Below are 26,846 nucleotides of genomic sequence, written 5' to 3'. Positions count from 1 at the left end.
TTTTGCATATACATTTAAACACAGGAGAAAAAAAATGTGAGTAATGCTTGCTAACTGTGGCATGATTGCAGTCTGAGAAGGAAGTGAATAAAGAGGTAATATAAAATCACAAATCAACCCCAAGGCCCAGTGTTAAGCTGTTTTCAGTACCCTATTGGAAAGGAAAAATCTCTTGAGTTTCACAGATGAACAAAAACTTCCTTGTATTTACCATGCACTGAAAATACAATTAACAGTGTGTATGGGGAGAAGAAAGATAATGAAAAGAGAAATTAGTCTCTGAAAAGCACGTTCTAATGAGGCCATGAAACACAAGTTCATGTGTCTTATCTCAAAATATTTAAGAGATCCAGCGATAAAAATCAGGAGCCACCTGCCTCTTTAGATTACCCTAAAGAGGTGATCATGGTTTCATAAAATATAAAAAAAATCTGGGGTTGTCATTGTTTTTAATCCTGAACTCTGTATTTTGTCAATTGAGAGTAGCTATAGACAAAAAGTTCGGTGAGATGTTCTTAGGAGACAAAAAGTTCAGCAAGGAGTTTTTCATATCAGTTCAGTTGTTCAGATACTAATGAAGCATGCTCTTAATGGTTAGAAGAGCGGTAGCCCCAGAGGCTAACAATCTCAGGTGCGACGGCAGTGTTGCATCATTTAGTCTGAGGAATCTATTAAGACACAGTCTTGACACAAGAATGGAAGCCATTGAACCTGTTGAGGTGTTCTCTTCCTGAAAATGTGTCAGGTACACAGTAAGCTCCACGTAGCATACATTAATTGCTGACTCAAGGATGTCCCATTCGAAACAGAGGGCAGTGGAAGTCAGGGTGGGAGAGTATGGAGCAGCTTCCTTCCAGCCACCATTCCTTCCTTTTGTGGTGAGCCAGCAGGATGTCTGGTGCTGGGAGAGCTTTGGCAAACAACCTGGAGAGAAAACACGCCTTCTGAAAAGGTAGTTAAATCTCAAAGACCTCCAGTTCTTTACTGTTTATACAGGATTTGTGGTATTTTCCTTTCTCTTTTCTTATTCATCCTTGTTCAAAGAAAGGACAGAAAGACCTGGTGGAAAGCTTCACCAAGAAAAGGCTTTTTGAGAGAATTTAAAAGAAGACAAAGGAGTCCAGCAAAGCATTACTGGGGAGGAGTTGAGGGAAGAAGAGGTTTGCCAGTAAGGAGCGGGAGTGGGGCGTGAGGTGTGTCGGGGCGGGGGGCAGCACCTTCCAGCACATAAATGGCTTCTCTTGGGAATATTGGGAGTATGTTTTCTAGGGCAGCACGAGGGTTCCAGACTGTGGCTTGTAGCAGTTATCAGTCAGCATCTGCATGGCAACTTCTGCCTCTGGGCTCTGTGAAATCTCTGACAGGAGGAGACCAAGGGCTCTGACTGGTAGGGAGTTTGCCATCCTGGTAGGGAGACCTGTGGGTTGGCGGTTGGCCGCATGACTGTCACTGGAAGACAGCCCTGGGTTTGTCCTGGTTCCACAGCTGGCTCAGTGTGTCATCCTGAGTCTCAGCCTCTTCAGCTGTAAACCATGGATAATAATAGTATCGGCCTCATAGGTGAAGAGTTATAGAATTTAGGACAACCTCCAAACATGGTCACTGTTACCACAGTTGAGTGATCCTCATATTTGCAACAACAGGGATACAATGAAATCAGAATCCATGCTGTGAGCAATCAAGAGGGGCAGTCTTTGAGACCACAGTCAGGAAGGTTTGATTAATTAGTCAAACAACAAGTAATTATTGAGAGTCCACTGTGCCAGGCATTGATACAAAGGTGACCATTACTTGTCCCTGTCTTCAAAGAGCTTAGAGTTTAATAAGGAAAACAGATATATACACAGCGTACAGAGTGATACATAATTCTGCTGCTGTATGGTGTTATCTGGGTCACTGAACCTGGAGACAGAGTCCTTGAGTCCAAATCCCAGCTCTGTTGCTTACTGGCTGTGTGACCTTGGACAAGATACTAACCTCTTTGTGCCTAGGTTTCCCCCTATATAAGTGACAGTAATAAGAGCACCTCAGTTCAAGAGTCGAGGGGAGGATTAATGTTGTGAAAACTGAATCGTGCTTAAAATAGTGCTTATTTAGCACTCAGTAAATTCTAGTTATGACATGGGAACAGAAATGAGGAAGCTGACCACTGTCTTCTCCGTCCTTTCTTTTCTGACATAAGGGTGGTTGGGGAAGGCCTCGTGGGGGAAGTGTTGTCTAAAGAAGTGAGGTTGAGGAAGAGCTGGTGGGAGAGGAGAGAAGAGAATCCTGACGGGGGCGGGGCATGTGCAACGTCCCAAACGAGGGAGCTCGAATACGGAAGTGCAGCAGTTAGTTCAAAATGGCTACAAGTTGGAATACATGGGGAAGAACAAAGGGAGGAGAAGAGAGGCCAGGTGAGATGTGGGGGAGGGACAGATCATGAAGTGCTTTGCAAACTGTCCTAAGGCGTTAGAGCTTTCTCCCCAAAAGCAGTGGGGAGCCTGGCAGCATAATTTGATCAAGTCATCAGAAATCCTGGAAACAGATGCCCAGAGGGAGAACATGAATAGAGACAGCATTGAGCCAAGGGTTAAATCTTGGAGCAGGCCCGAGTTTGGGGAAAAGGGGAAGAAAGGGCACCAGTAACGGAGCCTGACAAGGAACTGACATGCCAGGGGAAGAACCAGGTAGCATGGGGCCTGGACGCTTGGCCACAGCAGGAGGATAGGGTTTCATCCAGAAGGGGTTAAGGAGAGTATGGAGCGCTGCGGGGAGATCAAACAGAATAAGGCTGGAGAGAAGTTTATTGGTTCTGGCAATTAGGAGGTAATTGGTGACCTTGGAGCATGGGGGAAGCATTGGAACTGGAAGCCAGATGGCAGAGGCTGCAGGGACCAAGGGGAAAGTCGACTCCCCCAGGTGCGCCCAACTGGGCATGAAAAGAAGAGGAAGGGTAAAGAAGTTAGAAGACCAGCAGGGTCTTTTAAATAGGGGAGACCCAAGAGATGGTTTCAGTGAAGAGAAGGAATTCATAAACTCTGATGGATGGAGAGAATCAGGGTAGCTGACAGGCTCAGAAGGGAGAGGGGTCACTCTTTTGTGGACATGAGGCTCAAGAGGCAGGATGGATGCAGGACAGAGACCATTTTTGAGGTTGACAAAGGAGAAAGAGGATTCGTGTTTTATTTCCTGAGAATGAGGGGAAATAGATAGAAACAGGAGACTTGATGTTATGGAAGGTTTTGTTGTCAACTGCTATGGGGGAGGCTTCGGGGACTTAATGAGAAATGAATCAAACAGCTGCAGGGTACCCAGGAGGCTGGGTGTGACTCTTTCACAATAAATTAATGAATTTAATTTCTCTGTAAGCCCTCTGTCACTGTGAGAATGAAAAATGGTGACCATTTAATTCCCTAAGAAACTTAAATTCAAGTCTAATTCTGAACTTCAGGAGGTGACAGAACTTTATAAAAGTGTTCATTCTCCAATTCCTTTAGTTATACTAACTTTTCCCCGAAATTCCACATTGCCTTTCAGAAGAACTGCCAGGTAAGTGGTCTTGTTGCCAGTGCATTCTCTCCTTCCACCTTAAATACAAGCTACGTGTTAGAATTCTTTACTTTTTCAAATGTTTCACTTAGATTTCCCAACATAGCTTCAATAATGTGTGCTAGGACCGTGTTTTTGCTGTTCTCACCGCCACTAATGTTAACTCACCCCATGGAGGACTTGTCCTATTCATATTATTTCCTCTATCACCATCTTTTCTTGTTAGATTCTTCTGTATGTTTAGGGTTCGGTTTTGTTTTGTTTTCAGATTTTTTTTTTTTTGCTTTTTTTTTTTTAATATGTACATTTGCCATAATTTCACAAGGGCATTATTAAAACGTCAGATTGTCCAAAGGGAAAGCTAAATGGATGTCCATCCTTTGGTGAATTTCTCCTTAAATCACTGCTTTTATATGTTTTTGAAGCTTGGACCTGAGAATGACCTCAGCCTAGTTTTAGAGTCTTCTCCTGAAACCCTGAAAAGCTGCCACTGAGTCCTTTCACGGTACGCAGGACCCTCAGAGGAGGGCGGGGGCAGCCTTCAGTGGCTCACCCAGTCCCATTTCAGTGGAAGGACATCACTTCCCTAAAACGAACCCCCACTTTGAGAACAGTTCTCGTTTTCTAATAGGGTCAAACCAGACCACAGAGAAGCACATTCTGGAAAATAAGTTCTCCAGTGTTTCTGACCATCAAGCTGGGTTTCTGAAATCCAAGATGATTCCCAGCAGGGAGCCTAAAGATGGGCCGAAGCTACCAAGAAAGAAGTATCCCTGTTTTACCTGTGATGTCTATAAATTGTCATCACTTATTTTCATTCCAGAGTCATACTTTGTGCTGAACCATGAAAAGCAAAAATACATTTAAAATATTAAACCATAAGCTATTAGAGAAGGGTAAAAGAGTCCCTTTGTGTCAGGATTTCTTCTGTCTGAAGGGATGAATAGCCGTCACCTTTCTCTGACATAAATAGCTTTCATATAATACCTTCTAGAGGAAAAAAAATGGCTTTAGGACAAAATACAGTCACTACTCCTTTTCCCCATGCACGAACTTTTGAACAGAAAAATAACATTAACAGATTATTAAACTATTTGTCACCAAAGAAAAGCAGATGGTATTTTTGTACCTTGAATAATCTGTAGCAGAAAAAAAAAAATCATCAAAGGGGTAGCCTTTACTTGCCCTGCTTTCAAATTCACTAATTTCTCTCTTCCCAATGTAATTTACAATTGCCCTTGATTTTCAGACTTGTGATTTTGTTCCTTATTAAAATGGTTTAATTTTCTTTCAAAAATCTATATTAAATTTCAGAGTTCAGAGTGGGAGAAAAGAACTATTGAAAAGGCACTTTTTTTTTTTCCTTTTCTTTTTTTCCTGGAGGAAGGCTTTGGTTCTCAGAGGATATCAAATTCCCATGTCAGTTTTGTAAGTAAGGATCAGAAAATCTGTTGTCTTTTCAGGCCAGGCTGTTTGTCTTATTTGTGTGTTTATAGTAAACTCATCTACAAGTGCTTCCTGATGAAGTTAACACTTAGTTAATTACCCAAAGCCTTGACACGTTCTATAATTGCCATTTGGCTAACAAACATTTGATACTTTTCTTGGGTGGAATTTGTTGAGAACTAGAGAAGCAAGCTCTTGATGAATGGGGAACAAACCAAATAAATACAGTATTTTATGTTCTTTTAATTCAGGGCCAAGTGGATTTGGATGGAGTGTTTATTTAGTTTGCTGGCTGTTTCAAGATGCTGTGGTGTATTGATTCCTTTTATTATGAGCAGCCGTTTAACCTGACCTCTTCCAGATCCAGTATTTTAAAAGCCATAAATTTTAACTTTACTTATGAGCAAAGGCTGAAATGCTGTGAAAGCCTTTTTATTAGTTGAGCTTCACCATTCCTGATGCTCTTGTGTCACCCATGGAAACAATATTTAGGGCTTCTTAAATTAGAGTCGCTGCTCTACTGGTCGGGAGGGGCAAAGGCAGCTATAAAATGAAGTCATAAACATTTCAGGGGTATTGCATTCCGTGATGCGATAGCAGACAGGTGCAGGAAAGTAGGGGCAGGCTGAAAGAGAAAAGGATTTGGGTTGATCACATTAAATAAACATTTATTTTAGCATCTCAGATACTGAACACTATTTGGAAGAGAGGGACAGAGTACCAGGCAACCAAAGAGCAGGACGGAGCCAGAGACCAGTTCCCGAGACTAGTCTTAGACAAGTCCGAAGGTCCCAGGTACAACCCTCCTCTCTGGATTTACGACAAACCGAGAAATCTACTTTTCTTCCTAAACTGAGAAAATATATGCTTCTGATCATCGACTGATTTGAACATGATCCAGGGGAGAGTTTTTCTAGAATGTCAGTGCTTAACTTTTTGAAGGTACCATGATTGTCCTCTGAGGATGGGGAACTGTTTCGGGTTGATCAGCAAATCAAAACCATTTCATTTTAAAATAGCCCAGTAATGCATCTCCTGGCCAGGTGTATACACTTGAAAGGGCCTAATTTTCCATACAAAAGAGGAGAAGGAAATACACACAAATGTAGCCCTGAAATGTATCCACGGGTGAGAATGCCTTGTATTTAGAGTTGAGGACAGAAGGAAACATTGTACTTGTGGGGATTCCAGCCTTTTACTTATGCACATCTCACATCGGTAGCTTTGGTTTTCTTTGTAGAAAAGCAGAGAATTTCCCATCAGTTTTCTAATTATCAAGATGTTTGTTTAAACAAATTTTCTTTTCTCAACCTCTGGACCTCCTTTTATTTGATCATGCAGCAAAACTCTGATACAGCATTAGTGAGGTTATATAAGCAAAGAATTATCATTTCACTGTAGGAAAAAAAATCCAAGCTACGAAGAGAAAAAATTCATACTGAAATAATTCAAATAAAAATGCCTACAGCCAAAGAGAAATATTGAATGAGGAGATCCCACTCCCATCTTTATATTTCTTTGCAGAGGAATTTAATCCAAAATGGCATGTGTTTGGACTTGGTTTGTTAGTTGACCTTATTAATCTCTTTTTTCTTCTCCTGATGATAGCCTACTGAAGAATCCTTGTACTACCTGTGGCCAGAGACTTCTGTCCCAGCATTTCAGCCTTTGAACATAACCTTTAATATTTGTCTCCTCTTTGAACATAACCCTTAATATTTGTCTCCTTCTTGAACATAACCCTTAACATTTGTCTCCTCTTTGAATATTTCAGTGACTTAAATAAGAAAAACAAGACATATTTAGATTTCTTGGCATTAAAATTAAGTTGCTTCCCTAAATTGTCATTCTTAAGTTGCTAAAACAGGAGAAACTTTCTTAATAATTTGAAAAAACAAATCAGTGTTAAAATAACATCAGAATTTTACCACCTTTCAGTTTAAAAATTGCCTACAGTCCATTGGTTCCACACTGCCTGAATCATTGTTTGGTCTTCACTTAAAACCAAAGCCTTCAGAGGGTATGAGTCCTTATACTACTGTAGCCAAAGACTTCTGTCCTAGCATTTTTTTTTTAAAGATTTTATGTATTTATTTGACAGAGTGAGAGAGAGCACAAGTAGGCAGAGCGGCAGACAGAGGGAGAGGGAGAAGCAGGCTCCCCACTGAGCAGGGAGCCCGACGCGGGGCTCGATCCCAGGACCCCGGGACCATGAACTGACCCAAAGGCAGACGCTTAACCTACTGAGCCACCAAGGTGCCCCTCTCCTAGCATTTTAAGAAGTCAAATATTCTTGTTAATTCAGTTCCCCAAATTCAGTTCCATTCACTAAACAAGCAGCAAAATATTTAAATGTTTACAGTGTGTTTTTTTTTTCCTACACCCTTATTTGAATCAAGGTGGAACTACACTTTTATTAACCAGAATATCATCTGATCAATGTTCTGTATCCTACCCCTTTTTAATAACCATGCTTTTAAAAAGAACCACCTTTAAAGAAGACATTTTAATTGTAGTAAAATATACATACCATAAAACTTACCATCTTAACTATCTTTAAGTATATGGTTCAGTAATGTTAAGTATACTGACACTGTTGTGCATATAACTTTTAACGTCCAGATAATCCCAATAAATGTCCCCCCTCCCTGCATGAGGCAGCCACGTCTACAGCCGGAGCAGCTGTGGTGGATTTGAATATCTCGGGCAGAATATTCCCCTCTATAACCACAAAAGGGAAAGTAGTTGTTATCTTGGGGAAGTTACTCAGATTTCTAGAAAAACTTTCTGCCGGGGTGGCTGTCATGGTGTGAATTAAAAGGTTATGTCAGAGGTTAAACTATGCAATTAAATCAAGAAAGCAGATTATTCTAGTCGCTGACATTAACTTTTGGAAAGAGACAGGATTAGCTGTACTTAGTCACATATAAATCGCGTGAAATGAACAATGGGAAAAAAAATTATTTCACCAGGTACTTCCCGTGAAAGAAAATCGTTCCATCTTGCACCTCTAATTTTTCATCTTAATTCTGTTACTTCACGAGACTCGTTATCCTTTTCCAGATTTGCACACAGTGACTGATGCATTGTGACAGGTTGTTTTTGTTTTTCTGCTTTAAAAAATATTCCCTCTCTCCCTAAATAATTAACTGCAAATTAACCTTTTCTCTTACTGGAATATTTGTTGGGATCGAATACAGAAAATAGAAATGTGTAAGTGAGGCTCTTTCGACAGGAGATAAATTCTTAAAGGCCACCAGGGTATCATTTAGTAACCGCCTGGTGCAGTCCACTGAATGGGCCCCCTTTTGACCTGAAAGAGTTAATGCTCTATTGAAAGTGTGTGGATTGTCCCCAGCTTTTCTCCCTTGGAATGCTCTGACCCATTAATGGCAGTAATAATAATAATAGAAAACAATCCCACTTTGCCTCCATTACTCTGAAACTGTTAATGGTAGCCTAATGTTTTTTATTCTTTAAGTGTAACTGAAAACTGACATTCTGCTCAGCTAAAATTTCAAATGTAGTATGTTTTTTTCATTGCCGTTTTTACATGCCGTGCAGGATGCTGAGTAAGGAATAAAGCAAAGGTTTATAATTGGTCTTTTAAATCATCATAAACATTTATTTTTCCCCCCATGGCTATATCTAGTGCCAATAACTCAGTCATAAGATGATGGGAAAAACTATTTCATGATGCATCACAGCTCCTTTCTAAATTCTTACCCAGGACAAGGCAGGGAGAATAACACATGACATTTGGTTTGCTCAGAAGTTGATATTAAAAGAAGAACAAAAATAGCTCTTTTTTCATGGGGGAGCATCATCAATGAACCCAATAGTCCTTTCTTTTTTGATATAAATACTTTTTAGAAAAGCCATACATTTTTGTGTTTTTATTATAATTAACTATCAAAAGTGAAATAGGGCTCTGCAATGTTTGGGGTAGAGTTGGGGCTTCTGTTCTGGGAGGCTGACTTCTATAAAAGGCGATTAATGATGATAACCCTTTCTTGGACTATCCAAAGATTACAAGCATTTGGCACAAAGCCTGCCACATAGTAAGTTCTAAATAAAGATCAGCTTTGTTGTTATTGTTGTTGAGCCAAAACAAGACAAAACAATCCATCCCAATTTTAGGTCCTAAGGTCACACACATGTGGGGCAAATGAGTCCCACCTAGTGCACGGTACAATTAGAAAGCCCCTGCCTTGGTTATCATCCCCAGAAATAAGCATGTGTATTTGAGTGACTGTGTTTGGACACAGTCGCAGACTTCAGAGGTCTCATATTGCTGGTGGGATCAATCATGCACCTGGTCATCTGGCTTCTAGAGTGGTCTTCGCTCTTTTTCCATCCTCTCTGTCCATCTTCACCTCTGCGTGCCTCCCGCCCCACATGAACACTCCACAGTAGACAAATTGGTGGGTTTACCACCACTCATCAGGCCTCTGCTCTCCCCTCTTCCCCACTCTGTCTCTAGGACCATCTCTCAGTCTGTCCAGAGGTCCATTTCAGCTGAGAGTCTTCTTTTTCTCCCCCGACTCCTATCCCCCACTCTACGTCTTACCATATTCCACCTTGTTTGGGGATGCCTTTGAATTCTGCATTTTCATTCTCCATAAGCAGATGTTCACAGAGAGATACCTTTCTGTATCTTCTTGTGATCAATTAAGTCCAATGTCTGTAATGGCTGTGGAGGAAATCACCCCCCCCTTTTGTTTTTATTAGTAGCCACATAATGACACACATATATATAGTATGTTGCAGCCTTATGGCTTTCTCATTCATGTGTAATTTCAACTGATCACAACAAAAATCCATGAGATTGGCATTACTGGTAATTTAGATATGTTATTTTACTTATCAGTGCCTCAATTTCCTCAACTATCAAGTGGGGATAATGATAATATGTACCTCACATAATTGAGTATAGACACCCAGGCACTCAGAACGTACCTGGTACGGGTAGCTGCTGCTGGTGTTTTCATCATCATCAGTGTTATATTTTTCATTATTCCACTCTTACTGATAAAGAAATGAAGCCCAGAAAAGGTAAATGACTTGCCAGACCCCAAGTCTTCCAATGCCACGTCCACATAAAAGGTGTTTCTTACAGGGGTGCCTGGGTGGCTCAGTCGGTTAAGCCTCTGACTCTTGATTTCAGCTCAGGTCATGATCTCTGGGTCATGAGATCGAGCCTCATGTCAGGCTCTGTGCTGGGCGTGGAGCCTGCTTAATAAGATTCTCTCTCTCAGGGCGCCTGGGTGGCTCAGTCGGTTAAGCATCTGCCTTCAGTTCAAGTCATGATCCCGGAATCCCTGGATCGAGCCCCGCATCAGGCTTCCTGCTCAAAAGGGAGTCTGTTTCCTTCTCTGCCCCTCACCCTGCTTGTGTTCTCTCTCCCTCTCTCCCTTAAATAAATAAATAAAATCTTAAAAAAAAAAAAAAAAGATTCTTTCCCTCTCACCCTGCCACCCTGCCCTTGCCCTCTTTTCTCTTTTTCTCTCTCCCTCTCTTAAAAAAAAAAAAAATGCTTCTTACTTAAAAATGTGTATTGTTAGCCTATCATTTCCTTGGTTTTTACTGAGAAGTTTGGGATTCACATTTATTTAGAAATTCCATTAAAGAGAAGCTTGAAAGGAACATACTCATACAACACAAACCCTCCTGCAGAAACAGACACCTCCTCCCTGTGAGGCAGCTCCATCTTCTCCCACATGTGAGGCTTCTGTGAGTAGCCACGGGAATGCAATGGGAAGAACAGGCCCTTATGAGTGATATTAAGTTTATTCATAACTTTAAAATCCAAAGCAATGTATTTAATTAGTGCAACTGCAGATAGGTTGTTTGAACCCTTGGTTAACCATAGCAAGAATTCATTTTATTCTGCTTTCAAAAGCCATTCTATTTTTCCAAAGTGTAGAGCAATTAGTTGTATGCCTACAGTTAGTAGAAATGATCTGGCAAATGGTCCCCTCTTCACAGAGGAGTCAGGGGCCAAGATGAGAAGATCAGTTTGATATAATCTTCTCTGTTGGGGAATTTATCTCTTGAAAAACCCAACCAGTAACAGACTAGAACATACTCGCTTATAGACTAACATGAGGGGCCATTCTAACTGCTCTGATCAGCTCTGTACTTACGATCTCTTCACCGTTATAGCCAAGGAACAACCTTCCCTGTTGCTCAAGTGTCTGTCTGACCTGAGAAGAAACAACTGGTGGGTTGGTATAGAGATGAAACATTAGAGAATAGGGTATTAAGTCAACTCTTTAGGTGACAATTGAAAATACCAATTTCAAACTGGCTTTTGCAAGGAGATAATTTGTTGACTCAGGCAACTGAAAAGTTCAGAGGAGCATCTACATAAAGACAAGGCTGGATCTAGGGTCTCGGTGTCAACAATGCTCTTTCTCACAGTTCTGGTTCCTCTCATTGGACTTCATTTTCATGGAAAAGCAAGATGGCTATCAGCAGCTCCAGGCTTATCCCCCCAGCAACCCCGGTAGCAAAGAAGATGACTTTTTCCTGGTCACTCTACCAGGGTTAGTTCTAATTAGCTGTGTGTGGACCAACAGCCTATCCCTGAACCAACCAGGGGATGATATTTACTGATAAGTTATGCCTGGGTCATAGGCACACTTCTGGGTGAAAGTGGGGGGAGCATAGTAAACCCCCCCCCAAAAAACAGGATACGCATTCCATCGGGAATGGTGAATACTGGGTAGAAAAAAAAATGAATGTCAATACCAGGGGTAGGTAAAACGGGCAGATCAGGATAGCTGGCAAGTTGTGATATTCTTCCCGTTCTTCCATGAGCTTCCCTGAGATGGAATATAGCAGTACCTCCATTACTCTGAAATTTCACTACAATCTGACAAGAATTTCAGCACAAGAAAGATTGATCATAGACTTCCCAGAGGGGAAGTTATTAATGGAAATGCCACCTTCTTGTAACCTTGTTTCCTGCTGGCGAGGGCTCCTCGGGCTGAGGTATAGGGAAATTCCAGCATGTTGTCAGATTTCACAACAACATTAAGTGGGACTTCCTTTTCATATTTGCCACCTCATTTATTTTGTGTGCCCCCATGTTATTAGTTTTACTGCCCATTAATCATTATATATTACAAAATATAATAAAGTGTGCTTAAGAGGAGATAGCATCGGGTCTGGCTGCAGCAATCGCAGCTTAGCCTGCCAGTAGGAAGCTTAAGGGTGGCAGGCGGTGCCCCTGTCCTACCCATTCACAGAGACACATCCAGGAGCACCTCTTGCCTCCCAAGTAGATGAGACCATGTTTCTTCAGCCTTTCCCCGTTGGTCAGAGAAAAGTCTAGGGCAAGTAGCTCCATTCACTGTAAGGAAAGATGACTAATCATACTAAAAATGTTTTAGAAGAAATTGCTTCACAAAGGCCTGAAGTTGGAATTGTTAAAAGGATGAAAGTAAAGACCAAGATATTTTATTTGCAGTGAGTTCCATTGCCATATAATACAGCAGTCTTTCTTCTCCTTAATTTTTCCTATATATTTCTTCTGTGTTCTCGTCTCAAAATACCAATATTACCAAGCCATTCTGCTGGTGAAAAACTTTTAAAGGATTTCCATTGCCCCCTGCTGCAGTCTCACATTTTCAGCCAGATTTCGTATCTTACTTTACCCCTACTTATTTCCCACCAATCCCCAATACAGTCACTTTCCCTTACCGGTCACTCTATCCATCCTATACCCCTACCACCAAAGAGACGTGTCAGGTTTCTTCTCATGCTTTTCCTCCTTTGTGGAGCTCCTGCTCACCTCCTACTTTTCCTGCCTGTGTCTGATCCGTCTTCAAGGACGAGTCTTGCTTTGTTCATGTAGCCTTATCCAGTGACCGAAGATCAGGGTGCTTTGTCCTCTCTGGACTTTCACGTGTCCACACTGCTCTAGCCCAGAACTATGCTATATGTCAGCATCCTTGGCTCTATAATCTTCAGCACTGTCTATTGCCCCATGACCCCAAAAGTCTGTGATGCTTCCTGGCTTGTCATTTTGTTGATGGTGTAATGGGTTGGTCTGGGGGAGAAGAGTCACCCAGCTCTTCACTTGGCCCAGACTTGGGTATTCCCAGCAAGTGATTTTAGAATTTGGTTTCTTTATGGAAAATACATCTGTAAGAAACAAGGCTTTTGGGCTATTGAAAGAAGTGAAGGGTGTAGAAGATGATTTGAAAAGTGATGAAAAGTCTTAAACAATACAAAAAATAATTAGTTTTGAGTGAAGAGTGAAAAGTCAAAGCTAATGATGCCCCAGGCCCATGATATATGGCTATGGGAAACAGAAATCCTCTTGGCATTCTGTTGGTTGTAAAGAAATCCTCCTAATGAGTGTAAACATTACTCATAAAAGAAGACATATGGTACAAACTAATGTTTACTGAATACTTATATGTGCCAGGCATCATGTTTGAGCTCGGTATCAGATAGTCCCCCTAACTACCCGGTGAAGAAGGTGCAATCATTATCTCTGTGTTACAAATTTTACAAATTTGTCATCATAGCAAATTGTAAAAATCTGTAACAAATTTACAAATGAGGAAATTGAGTCACGGAGGGGTGAGAGCATCAGAGGTAACACCGTGAGTATAGAATGGAACTGGGAAATGAACCTAAGTGGTCTGACGCCAGAACCGGTGCTTGTTACAGCTATTGCTCTAAAGAGTAAATTATTACTGGATGCCAAAAAAGCAGTTAATTAGTGGAGTGAAGAGAAAACATGGCGCCCATTGGAAATACCACTACTGAAGGAGCCAGGAATCAAACATTTTTATTTTCTAAGCTTTGGGGATCTATATATATCCTCAGACGGATATATTCCCTCACAAATGGGAAGGGACTCCTATTCATTATCTGGTGTTATCACTGCGTGTGTGTCATCTTCGTTCAGCACATGGATTATAACATCTTGGAGGAAAGTAGGTACCTTATCTTTTATTTTGAGGCTTCAAAAAAAGTGGGAGGAGCTTAATTCCTGGGTTGTCAAAGTAAAGAAAGCCTTACAGAACATCCGAATGGCTTTCCAAGTCAAAAGGCCAACATTTCTTTGTCAGCAAACTCAGGGAATTTTAAAAGGAATTGGAAGAGAATTGAGTTGAGTGGTTGTTCTGAGATTTACATGAGATACAGTACTGAGGTACCACCTCTCAAGAATGATTCTCAAGTCATCAGGGAAAGGGAAATCATAAAATATTATTGAAAATCACCCAAATTCACCTTAAAGTACAGAATTCAAAATTATCTGCAACAGATAGCTATTTCTTCAGTCAAGCATCAGATGAAGTGATCAGCTTGGGTTTAAGCGTGGGGACCCATAGAAGATAGAAATCTTGAAACTCAAGAATGACCCTTCCTATGATAGGATGCTTATGACATAAGCAGCAAGCAGAGACCGTCACCTCATACCTGTTACAATGGCTGTTAGCAAAAAGACAAGAGATAACAAGTGCTAGCAAGGATGTGGGGAAAAGGGAACCTTGTGAACTGTCGGTGGGAGTGTAAATTGGTACAGCCATTATGGAAAACAGTATGGAGGTTCTTCAAAAAATTAAAAATAGAGCTACTGTGTGATCCAGCAATCCCACTTATGGGTGTCTATCTGAAGGAAATGAAATCACTATTTTGAAGAGTATCTGCACTCTGTGTTCATTGCAGCGTTATTCACAATGGCCAACACATGGAAACAACCCAAGTGACCATCAGTGAATGAACAGATCAAGAAAATGCAGTATATATACACGAAGGGAGTATTATCCTGCCATAAAAAAAGATAGAAATCCTGCCATTTTCAACAACATGGATGGACCTTGAGGGCATTATGCTAAGTTAAAATAAGTCAGAGAAAGGCAAATATTATATGATCTCATTTATATGTAGAATCGTAAAAAGCTAAATTCATAGAAACAGAGAGCAGAATGGTGGTTGCCAGGACCTTAGTGATGGGGGATATGTGGAACGTTGGTCAAAGGGTACAAACTTCTAATTATAAGATGATTAAGTTCTGGGAATCTAGGTGCAGCATGGAAACTATAGTTAAGAATTCTGTATTATATAGTTGAAAGTTGCTAAGAGAGTAGATCTTAAATGTTCTCACCACACACACCAAAAAATGGTAATGATGTGAGGTGATAACTAACCTTCGTGTGGTAATCATTTGACGATATGTATGTGTATCAAGTCATCATTTGCACCCCTTAAACTTCCACAATGTTAAGTATCCATTATATCTCAATTAAAAAGAATGTAATGTTTACCCAGGGTAAAAAGTAAAAGCAGAGACTCACAGGAAACAGTTCATTTCTCCAAACTCCTGCCCTTTCTGAGATGCATTCATTCTAGAGCCTACTCTCCCTGAGGTGGATGGTGAGTGAAATTACTCCCATTACATAAGTTATTTTGTTCTGCCCGCCCACCCTCCTTCTTCATTTGAGCTCTCTCTGGACATGAATGTACAAGTGAATTTGGGTAAGTTCAATGGTGTATGATGCGATCTCATGTTGTATAGGAAAGAACTTTGTAAATTATAAAGCAACAAGGAAGTGTTTGTTACTATTATACTTAGCCTCTGTTACCTCTAGGACCAAGCACAGTTCTGAGCCATAAAACATACTCAGTAGACACTCATTGATAGCTGACTTAATTTGGGCTCGACACTTTAACATTAGATTGAAATCTTGCTTCAAATATATCCATAGAGAGATTGTTATTCATATTCACACCAAACCAAAAAACACACTTTCTATCAGTTCTATAAATAACTCAGTAACTGAGAATTTGAAGTGTTTTCTTTCTTTTAAGTACAGTCAGCTATCAAAAGGGGAGAAAATGGTAAAGCAAAAGTGCAAAAATAATATTTGACCCTAAGAAATACAGATAATAAATTAACATAACATCTTGTAAAAACATCTTTGTGCGTCTTCATCCAAGAAATCAATCGGTTTGAACTTTTAATTATGCTAATGGTTTTAAAGAGACTTATTAGAATTCTTTCTGTTATACTTTATTTTGAGAGTACTATAGTATACAACCACATAGGGCATAAACCACTCAACAATCAAAAGCAGAAGAAAGATGTGCTGCTGAAGCAAGCCGTACAGAGTAAACGGTAAAAGGAAAGGGTGGGGTGGCGAGTAGAATCACAGAAGCACTTTGTATTCAGAGTGAAAGCCTGTTCCCAGGGTATACAAGAAGGATCTGGAAGACAAATAGAGGTGTTCTTGGCGGTGGGAAAAACAAGACTAAAGTGCACTCAAGGAGATAGAAATGGCAGGAAAGGTTAATATTACAGAGAGAAAAGTTAAGCAAAGGGAATGACTAGTATAAAAAGAAAGGCAAAACATAGAGAAGATGAATGAATAATTATGGATAGGGCAGAAATTATTAAACCCTTGAAAGTGACACCAAAGAACCTAAGGGCTGTATTAACAAAGAACAAGACGCTGTGTGAGCGCTTGGAGGAAGTAACACAACTCTGAGGTGTGTTTCTCTGGATAAAATTTGGTTCCCCCTCACAGCCCTGGAGAAAAGGGGCATCCACATGCTGTATACACCCTTTACCTTCACCTTCATTTATCCCTACAACAAATATTTATGTAGTAGTGCTTCCCTGTGCTGAGGATACCAAGTCAACAGGACTAAGAAAATGATAGGTGGCATTTATCGATCCTATTGATCCTGTTTCACAGGTGCAAAAGCTTGCTACATTAGACAGTTTACTGGACTCTCAAACAAGTGTTTTTTTTCCCCCAGTTAAATAATTAAAGTTGTTTTGTTTTGTTTCCTCTAAGTAGCCATATTCCCTTTTGGAGACAAGTGCTATTTATCCAATTTTTAAATTCATTATTATCTTGAATGCCAATTGTGAGTTATTGTTATTGTTGTTTTTAATTAGGTAAGGGTTTTCCTAATAAGCTAGTTGAGAGGGTAAGCAAAAGATCACAACAAACCGGCTTTTGGGAATGGGTTTGTCTGAGTTCTTCAGTTGCCTTAACAGAATCTGCCCAGAAATATGGTTATATATACATATTTTTAAATAATTTACCCATTACTGGCTCAGCCAGTTAAGCATCTGCCTTCGGCTCAGGTCATGATCCCAGGGTCCCAGGATCGAGTCCCACATTGGGCTCCTTGCTCAGCAGGGAGTCTGCTTCTCCCTCTGCCTGCCGCTCCCCCTGCTTGTGCTCTCTGTCTGACAAATAAATAAATAAAATCTTTAATAAATAAATAAGTACATAAATAAATAATTTACCCATTATTTCCTTACCCACAAAATAGACAATAAATGAAAAAAAGTGTCACAAGAATGTTTTTGGTGCAATAAATTCACTGTTCTTTACATTTATTGCACATAATTTGAGTCCAGGAAAGGCACCAAAATTGGGCATAAGATTTCGACTTTCAGTTTATCAAAGAAGGAACTTTTAGTAACAATTAGCTTGTGTAACAACACTTGGCAGAGATTTGAATACTTCGGGAGGGCCATGCCCACACTCATCATCAAAGCAGTGTGTTGTATTTGTTCACCTAATCTTCCCATATTTTCTCTAGATATTTTCACTTTAAAATAGACAATGTTTGGAGACAGAGGAGGAGAGATTATGCAAATGTATGAATCTTAATGAGAAGTTCATTATTGAACATTTGACGTGAATTTCAAGAAATGATAAAAGACCCTGGGATTTACGAGACTTAAAAGAAAAATCTCTGCTCCTGGAGAACTTGGAAATTGCCAGTAAAAGAACTGAGACCCATTTGACAGCAGATAATGTATAAACCAGATTACATTATGCCCTATGGTAATGAATAGGAAACGGGGCACAGTGATAAGCTTGGAATGATGATCAATATTTGGAATACTGAGATAGGCAAGAAGGTAATTAGGCCCATTATGGACACAGCACAGATAACATAATTTAGGAAATTATACATTTGGATATTATGGGGAACTTTTTTTCTAGGCTAATGGATTTGCAATGATATCTATTAAAGCACATAAGACATTTTCCCTCTAGGGAAACTACTAAAAAAATCAAATATACAAAATTTTCAGTTAAGTGTAATCTAAAATAAAAAGACAAAGCGGGATATATTGGAGAATAAAGTGGTGTTGTGACTTCCTACTTGGAATTTACGATAGTTTTTCATTCAAAGAGTTTTAAGGCTATTAATTTCACATCACAACTCCCCATGAAGCAAGTAAAGCATTTCTATTGTATTTGCCCAAGTTCATTGCTCATAATACAGCAATGCCAAATTGATAATGAAAGCAAGCTATCTTGCCGAATTCCCGGCCTTCTTAAGTTTCATGCTGTGACCCCTGAATAGCACTGCTATCATTTTGATCCCCAGTTTACTACTGGGCATAAGTCCTTTATTTTAGAGGGAGGAGCACTAACTTAATTAATTTTCACTAAGTGCCTTGAGGGCCATTGATGTTATTGAAATGTGCAAATGAATACATTATTTATTCTTAATTTATCATAAGTATTTATTAATTATAAAGCTCTAGCTGGGAGAAAAACTTGCCACATATCTGAAAGTGAATACCTTCCCCAAAATAATTCCTTATGTTCTAATAAGAATGTATTGGAAGCAATTTCATCAATAATGGAAGATCCAATTACTGTTTTTCTGGATTAAGGTATTCTTTTATTGCAAGATTTTAATGCTACAACGGGAAGTTCAAATATTGCCAATGAAATCTCAGACTAATTAAATGATTATAGCCTTAAGGAAAGGGCAACCGAGACTCCACTCTCAGTCTTCCCAGTGATAGTCTCTAGATGCAGTGAAGAGATGGGTACATATACCCTATTTCAAAAGAAAAAAAAAGTAAGGAGTTGTTTAAAAAAAATCAGTTCAACTTTTGAATAAAAAAGAAATGATGCTATTTCTTTAGGAAGCCCTTTTCAGCTTTTTGCAGAAGGAATGGTTGTAGTTAAGAATGCAATGGTGGAGGGGCACCTGAGTGGTGCAGTAGCTAAGCATCTGACTCTTGGTTTAGGCTCAGGCCTAATCTCAGAATCGTGGGATCGAGCCCCACGTGGGGCTCCACACTTCACATAGTCAGCTTGATTTCTCTCTACCTCGTCCTCTGCCCTCTCCCTGCTCGTGAGCATGTGCGCGTGCTCTCTCTCTCAAATAAGTAAGTATAACTTTAAAAAAAAAAAAAAAAAAGAATGCAATGGTGGACTCAACCAACTAAATTGGGCTAGGCCTTCACTTATTCAGATGTATAGAGGTGACACAAAAGTATAGTGACAGTAATTATCACTACTGCTTTATGAGCATAGACTATGCGGCAGATACTCTTCCATGCTGGTCCTACCATCATTTTACACATAAGGAAACTGAAGCACAGAGGGGTTAATAACTCGGGAAATAAGTGGCAGAGTGGAGGTTGTTGGGATGCTTCACAGCTTCCCCTCTTAATCATTCACTATTAATGATACTCTAGACTTTTATTCTCTATTATCTGAATCACCTGCCTGTAGGGAACCAACAGCAGTTTGCAGTCATGGGGCAGGAATCCAAGACTGAGTCAGGGAAACTGAGGTCCACATCCAGACAATCCTCCAGGAAGGACTTTCTGTCTTGTGATACATTGACATGGGACTTTCTACCTAGAAGGTGGAGGCAATGGTTTCTCAGGGTGTGAAGGGTCAGTTCTGTAGTGGCACCTGTTGACCTAGACAGTAGCTCTCTGTTTCATGAGACCACCTCTTTCATGCCCATTTCTCACATGGAGAAGTCTTTAGTCCTTTAAATCTTTAGTCTTGTTGTGTGCATCCATTCTCTTCATAACAATGTATTTCTCTGGATGACAGGGAGTAGTGGATATGTCTGAGGGTTGGTGGACCAAAAGACATGATCCTGAAATTTCCCTCTACTCTTTGTGGGGAAGGCTTCTGGGACTCAGTCAAGCGAGTCCTTCCTTCATTTGGGAACAGATGAATCTTTGAAAGTGCTATAGCATCTTTTTAAAAAATGTCAGTGATATCTCCTTATGAGGCTTTTATTTTAAGGAAAAATTTGGCGCATGGAACGTTAAGAATATTTTTATTATATGACATTGAGAATCATTTTTATCATGTAAGATCCCTCTTTTAGCACCCTTGATAACTGTTATATCATTTGTTTAAAGAAGTTTGTGTATGTCAAGTTAGTGTTTCTGATGGGAAGATGAGTTTATCTGGATCTTAGAGAACATGGTCACTGGATGTAGAAGTCATAAGTTTAAAAAAATAAAGCTTTGCTAATAAAGTTTGAAAGAAGATTTATTCCTTGGCATAGGCAAGTAAGTGAGGTTGGCCTGGAAATCACTGAACAATCATATTAAGATTAGTTCTGTAGACGCTCAAAATGGGACAAGGAAATGCTCAAATTTGGACAGAGTCCACCCACCCTGAGACTGATAACACATGGTATTCATAGATCACTCTCTCAGACAATTGCTTAAAATCAGCCCCAGCCACACATCAACTGCCAAGGAAAATGTGAGGAGTCATCATATTTTGGGATGACTTCAATGGGATAGAGTGACTGAGGTTTTGAATTTGATTAATTACTTTACATTATCCCTTCAGAGAGACCTCTATTTTTAATGGGAGCTTAGAAAAAATATAATTTGTGTAAATGGTTAGGCTAAAAATAGACAGTGAATCTTCCCATTCTAAAAGCTACAGAATTTCCTAGGTAATGTCAACCTAAGTTTGAATTGGTGAGGGTAAGACTAAGAGAAGAGGGATTAAATGTGCCCATTTATTGTACTCTGTACAATCTTTACGTGGTAGGGTACTTCATTCTAAGTGTTTTGTTGGAATTTAGTGCTGATCCCCATCAATTGATATAATAATCCCTCCCATAAGCAGTAACACGACCTTGTTCTTCTGTCGGAAGCCCTGGGACACCTACAGGAGATGTAGAACCCTGGTCAAGGCCCACATCAGAGTCTTCTTTCACTTGGAACTTCAGTTCGGTGCCCCTGTGAAACCTTGCAGAGGCTTTCCTGATTTCAGATTTTCCTCTCTCACATCAGCCTGCCATTGCTACATCCTGTTGACTCCCCAGGAATAAATATAAACATTTTTTCCAAGCCTGAAAACCCCTGAGTTCACATTCACAACCTAGGACTCAACTAGTTTTGCTTTTAATTTTACCATGTACCACATCCAATACAGCTAGGTTGTAATTTTGGCCAGTGTCAGTTGATGCTTCTACTTTGTGGCTTCTATTTATTTTTGTAAAGTGAATTAATTGCTGGCTCTATTAATCCAGCAAATCCATGAATCCTTAATGTTCAGTTTGCTTAGAATGAGTAACACTGTATTTGTTCCTTCTCAAATACGACTTCTTGCTGAGCTTTAGATGAGCTCCTCTTAGATAGCGTGCCTTATATCTTGGATGATTTATTCACTTTCATGTTCCCTAGAATTTATTGCAAAAGGTTGACATGAATACTTACAGTTTGGGCTCTAATATAATTTCCTGAATGGCAATTAATAAATAAAAATGGTTACTATTGTTGACAGAGGAACTAAGCTTTCTCAGATAGTGTTCTTCATCTTCTTGTTTTCACCAAACTTCATGTCAGACGTCCCTAGGGGTTGATGGTGTAAAACATTTTCTGTAAACTCCAAAGCTTTTACTGTTGCTTCAATACCCCAAAATCTATGTTGCCTTTTGTTTTCTTGTCAGAAACAATCTTATCCAATTTCTGTTTCTTCAACTTACCTTCCTTCCTGAGAATATTAGAAGTATGCCTCTTTGCGGATTTAGTAGTAACATAGTCTCAGTGTTTGTGACTTGCAAGTAGCATCTGAAATTTGTACCCGAAATTTCTTGTAATTTTTTTTTCGCTTAATCTCATCTCTGTTGCGTTGATCAAAGATACACTGTCACCTGCAAAATGCAGTGTTTATTGTCATCATGTATATTGTTCAAAGTGCAAAATTGCCTCCTGTAAGTTAATGATGAAACTAGAATTATAGCAACATCTGATCTTTGTAGTTTGCCTGTTTGGCCAATCTTATCAGGACTAATCTAGACTAATGCTCTTCTTCTGGAGATGAGGACACGGTGGGCCAGTTTAAGTAGCTTGACTCATTAGAGTCATCAAGTAGAGGGCAGAGGCCAAGTTTATCTTTAGGCAGTACAGAGCAGAAATGCTGGAGTGAGGCTGCCTGAGGACGTTCCCGGTTCTGATGCAGAGTGAGTGTGTAATTTTATACCAGTATTTCTCTGCTCTGTGTGTGAGTTCTGTCATCTATAAAATGGGGTTAACAATAATAACTGTTAGGAATATAGTAAGGTAATACAGGTAAAGCGCTTAGAACAGGACGAAGCATGCCATGCAATGTTAGCTACTAGAATTATTGTCATTATTCTGACTACTTTTAACATATTTAGAACATATTGAAAAGAGGCATTGAGTAAGGTAGTTTATGTACATAACCCTTAGTATGTACTCAATCTGTAGCTATGGAAAAACTGCAAAGTAATTTATTCCCAGAAATGCAAATTTAGCCTCCAAGTGGTAATAACCTCCTTCTCAACTGGAGAGGATCATGAGATTTCGCGCTGGTAGAAAGGGGCCCTGATAGAATTCCTTCCATCTTTAAAATAATCTTTGTGCAGCTGGTATTTAGAGAGCCTAATCCTGCTATAGACAACCGGAAGCCTGGCTGTGGCTGGGAATGGCGGTCGCGGCGTGGGGGAAGGGGACAGCTACACGGCCAAACAGTGCTAGTAAAAGATATTATATATCGGAAAACAAATTACTAAAATTCACTTGGTTTTTTTTCTTTTTGGAATTATATATTACATTTAAAAATTACCCCTTTTCTAGATACCCATATAGAAATACAATTTGGAACAATAAGCACTGACACAGAAAAGTTGTTTACTTTCTTGCTTTGCTTTATTTATTTATTGACTAAATGAATTGCATTCATGATACAGTAATAGCCACTAGAGTAAAGTGTTTAATCATAAAAATTACAATCACTTCAATGTTGATTTCTATGTGTAGTATGTTACTCAATAATCATAAAAATAGTCATGGAAATAGTAAAAGCTACAATGTAGGAGCACCTGGGTGGCTCAGTTAGTTAAGCACCTGACTCTTGATTTCAGCTCAGGTCATGATCTCAGGGTCATGAGATCAAGCCCTACACTGGACTCCACAATCAGTGGGGAGCCTGCTTGAGATTCTCTCTCTCCATCTACCCCTTTCCCCCCAATGCTCTCCCTCTCTCTCTCTCTAAAAAAATAAATCTTAAAAAAAAAAAAAGCTACATGGCACCTGGGTGACTGAGTTGGGTAAGTAGCTGCCTTCAGCTCAGGTCATGATCCCAGGGTCCTGGGATAGAGTCCTGCATCAGACTCCCTGCTCAGTGGGGAGTCTGCTTCTCCCTCTGCCCCTCCCCCATGCTCATGCTCTCTCTCATGCTCTCTCACTCTCAAATAAATAAATAAAATCTTAAAAAAGAAATTAAATTAAATTAATTATTTTTTAAAAAGCTACAACGAAGGGAACACTTGGGATGGGCACTGTGAGAGAAGCACTTGTCATCTTCGAAGCCCTGTGTGTGTGTGCGTGTACAATTTCTATAGACTGCTAGAAACTTTCAAATTCATATATATCTGTGTATGTGCACATATACACACAGGCATATTTATTTAATATATGTTATCTTTTTTAAATCTTAACCACAACTTTACAAAAAAGAAAACTAAGACTCCAAGAACTCAAACCACTTGTTCAAAGTCACAAAAAGTTGGCAAAACTGGGGTCGAACCCCAAACCCTACTCACTCAACACCCCCTTTTTTAAGATGTCCAAACAAATATTTTTGGAACAACAGACTTTTCCACTACCCCACACCGTGCCTCACTAGGGAAAGGGTGACATTTTGCCCTTTCTTTTCCAGAATCTCCAAGCAAAGATTTTGGTCCAACCCTGGGTTTGAAAAAGTCCAGTTCCTTGGAGAGCCTCCAGACTGCGGTTGCTGAGGTCAGGAAGAACGAACTTCCCTTCCATAGGCCCCGGCCGCACATGGTTCGCGGCCGAGGCTGCAACGAGAGTTTCCGGGCAGCCATTGACAAATCCTATGACGGACCCGAAGAGCTAGAAGCTGGTAGGACAAAGTGCTTCTTTACCCACGTTCTTCATCTCATTATCATCTGCGAATCATAGGCAAGGATGTGTGCTTAACGACAAAGAAAAATGATTTAAGGATCACAAGTAAATTTTTGATATTAAAAGTAATTCATTTTCCTGATACGTTTTGCCCTTTGGCTTAACGAACATGGAATTGGCTAACACGATATGCAATTTATTTGACAGTGCAAATGCTAAAGAAATGTTCTCCTTCACTTTCCTACAAGGACGGGTAGGAGCACTAAGTATGCATTTCTTGACATTCTTATTTGAGTCATTAGAAGCAGCCTCAACCTGAGGACTGACTGCATTAATTGGGTAGAAGCAGTTGGGTTACATGTGTCCTCAGAAACCTCTCCTGGAAATAACCTCGCCCTGTTTGTTTACCAGCATATGGGCTTTCGGAGCCGATCGAGGTTCCCAAGCTGGCTTTCAGAGATATTCGTGTTTTGCCATGTATCAAACATTTCATACCACCGGCTGAACCACCCATTTCTCCCTCCTCCCAACAGCAAACCTTACTTGAAGTAACCAGATTTAGGCAGTTGTCTCTTCAAAGAGTACAAGTAGCCACGTGGAAGGGTAGAACTCTGGAGTGCTTTATTCATTCCTCTGTATTTTACACTTAACTTTTCTTGATCTACTAACAGTGAGTGCCCCTGACCACACGTATTGATTTTTCTCTCCGTACAGACCGTCTGTCTGATAAGAGCTCTCACTCTGGCCAAGGAACTCTGAATTGTGAATCTACCCCTCAGGGCAACTCAGAGCTGGAGGACGCAGAACAGAAAGCCAGGAAAATCAAAAAACCCAAAGAGAAGGAGAAGAAGAAGGACAAGGGCAAACTGAAAGTCAAGGAGAAAAAGCTGAAAGAAGAAAATGAAGACCCAGAGAGGAAAATCAAGAAGAAAGGATTCGGTGCCATGCTGAGGTATGGGCGTGCTGTGAAGGCCCAGTGGGCTTTGTCTTGCTTTTTGATTTCTCCTGGTGAGATCACTCCTCTGTGTGTAGCCAGAAAAAATGGCAAGCTTCCCTCCTTTTTAGCTAAATGCGTAAAAATCTCAACTGTGAAGGCGCCAGTTCCTTTCCTGCAGGAGCAGAAGGAGCCTTCCCGGGTGGCTCCCAAGGCTCCTGGTGATTCCAGGAGGCTGTGATCCATTTGCTGCAAACGGAAGGCTAACTCCAGGTAGAGGCATGGGCAGTGCTCGGCCCTTGGTACCAAAGCATTATGCGCGTGAATTAAATGCATCTTCCATCAATGTAGGGAAAGCAAGAGGTGAGGGAGTCCCCAACCATCGCGTCTACAACACCCCCCTGTGAGTTAGAGAAGACAGAGTAGATGGACCTCACTCAGCCGCCCCGTAACTGGAGATGCATGCATGGCCAGGCCTGTGAGCACCTGCAGAAGCTGGGAGCGGTCGGTGGAGATGTCCCTGGGTCTGGAATCAGATGACCCTGTTCTCAGTCCGTGCCCCTCTGCACGTGAGCTGCCAGGCTTCATGTGTTGCTTAACTTCCTGAGCCTTCCTGTCTTCACTTTCAAAGTGAGGCTAGCGGACCTGCTCTCCTAACTCAGTGGGGTTGTGAGACAAGATTTCAGATGCAGCCAGCCCATCCATTGGGCATATCCCCTCAGGGCACAATCAGAAACCCACTTTGTCTCTTCTCCTACAGCTAAATGTGCTTTGTTGATGCTGAAATGGTGCCCCAGCCAGCGTGGCATGTTCAGATTTCTCCAGGGCAGAGTCGAGCCCTGTTCTGTGCCTCCCCAGCCCTAGAGCCACGTGCCAAACCCAAGCTTGCACGCACGGGAAAGGGAGAGGGCCAGTGAATGTCTGCAAGTTTCAAGCAAACAGGGAGGATGACTGTCTCCTTTCATACAATTGCCTTCAAATCCTCTCAGGGGTAATCTTGAAGCCTCCTTGCTTATTTTGTTGGGAGCAAGAGGGGAAGCACCCCTTTCCATTACTTTCTTTACTCCTATAACTTTGCATCACAGAAAATCACTCTCTCAGTCTCTACCCTTCTTTTTTTCCAGGGGCTGAAGGTGAGGGATGGGAGGTAATGTTGGCTACCTCTTATTCAACTCTTAGGAGATACCTCTCTTAAGAATACTGGGTGGCATTTGTCATCAGATGTCTTTAGTTTGGGATTTTCTTTTTTTTTTTTTAAGATTTTATTTACTTGTTTATTTATTTTAGAAAGAGAGAGAAAGCACGTAAGTGTGAGAGGGGGAGGGAGTCTCAAGCAGACCCCTCCCTGAGCATGGAGCCCGAAGTGGGGCTCAATCTCACGATCCTGAGATCATGACCTGAGCCAAATCCAAGAGTTGGATGCTTAACCGACTGAGCCATCCAGGTGCCCCAAGTTTAGGATTTTCAACTGAAATTCCAGACAGAAACAGAAAGTTCTATTCCATATCTGTTATTCATATATAATATATGAATATAAATATAATCTGTTATTATATATAAATATGGAAAGAGAGAGAGACAGACCTTGAAACTGTAAAATCACATTTAGGCAACACAGATAATATTGATTCCAGTAAGACAAATCTCTCAATAGATGTTGGTTTGTTTTTAACATTTTGAATGTTAAACATGCCCTTTTTCTATGTAATCATTACGATTGCCAGAATTTGTGGGCTGTGCTTTAAGCATCCCGATAATAAT

General features: G+C 40.4%; 1 protein-coding gene across 1 annotated transcript in view; it reads left to right on the top strand.

The window, feature by feature from the left end:
* PARD3B (par-3 family cell polarity regulator beta) overlaps window positions 1-26,846 on the top strand; it is a 999,887-nt gene that overhangs the window by 687,393 nt on the left and 285,648 nt on the right. The window contains exons 17-18 of the mRNA XM_032403913.1: window positions 23,943-24,149; window positions 24,866-25,103. Coding sequence (XP_032259804.1) covers window positions 23,943-24,149; window positions 24,866-25,103 — 445 coding nt within the window. The remainder of the gene's footprint in view (window positions 1-23,942; window positions 24,150-24,865; window positions 25,104-26,846) is intronic.

This window comes from Phoca vitulina, unplaced genomic scaffold (genome assembly GCF_004348235.1).
Source record: "Phoca vitulina isolate PV1807 unplaced genomic scaffold, GSC_HSeal_1.0 scaffold1, whole genome shotgun sequence".
Taxonomy (NCBI): domain Eukaryota; kingdom Metazoa; phylum Chordata; class Mammalia; order Carnivora; family Phocidae; genus Phoca; species Phoca vitulina.
This window is presented reverse-complemented; position numbering and strand designations above follow the sequence as displayed.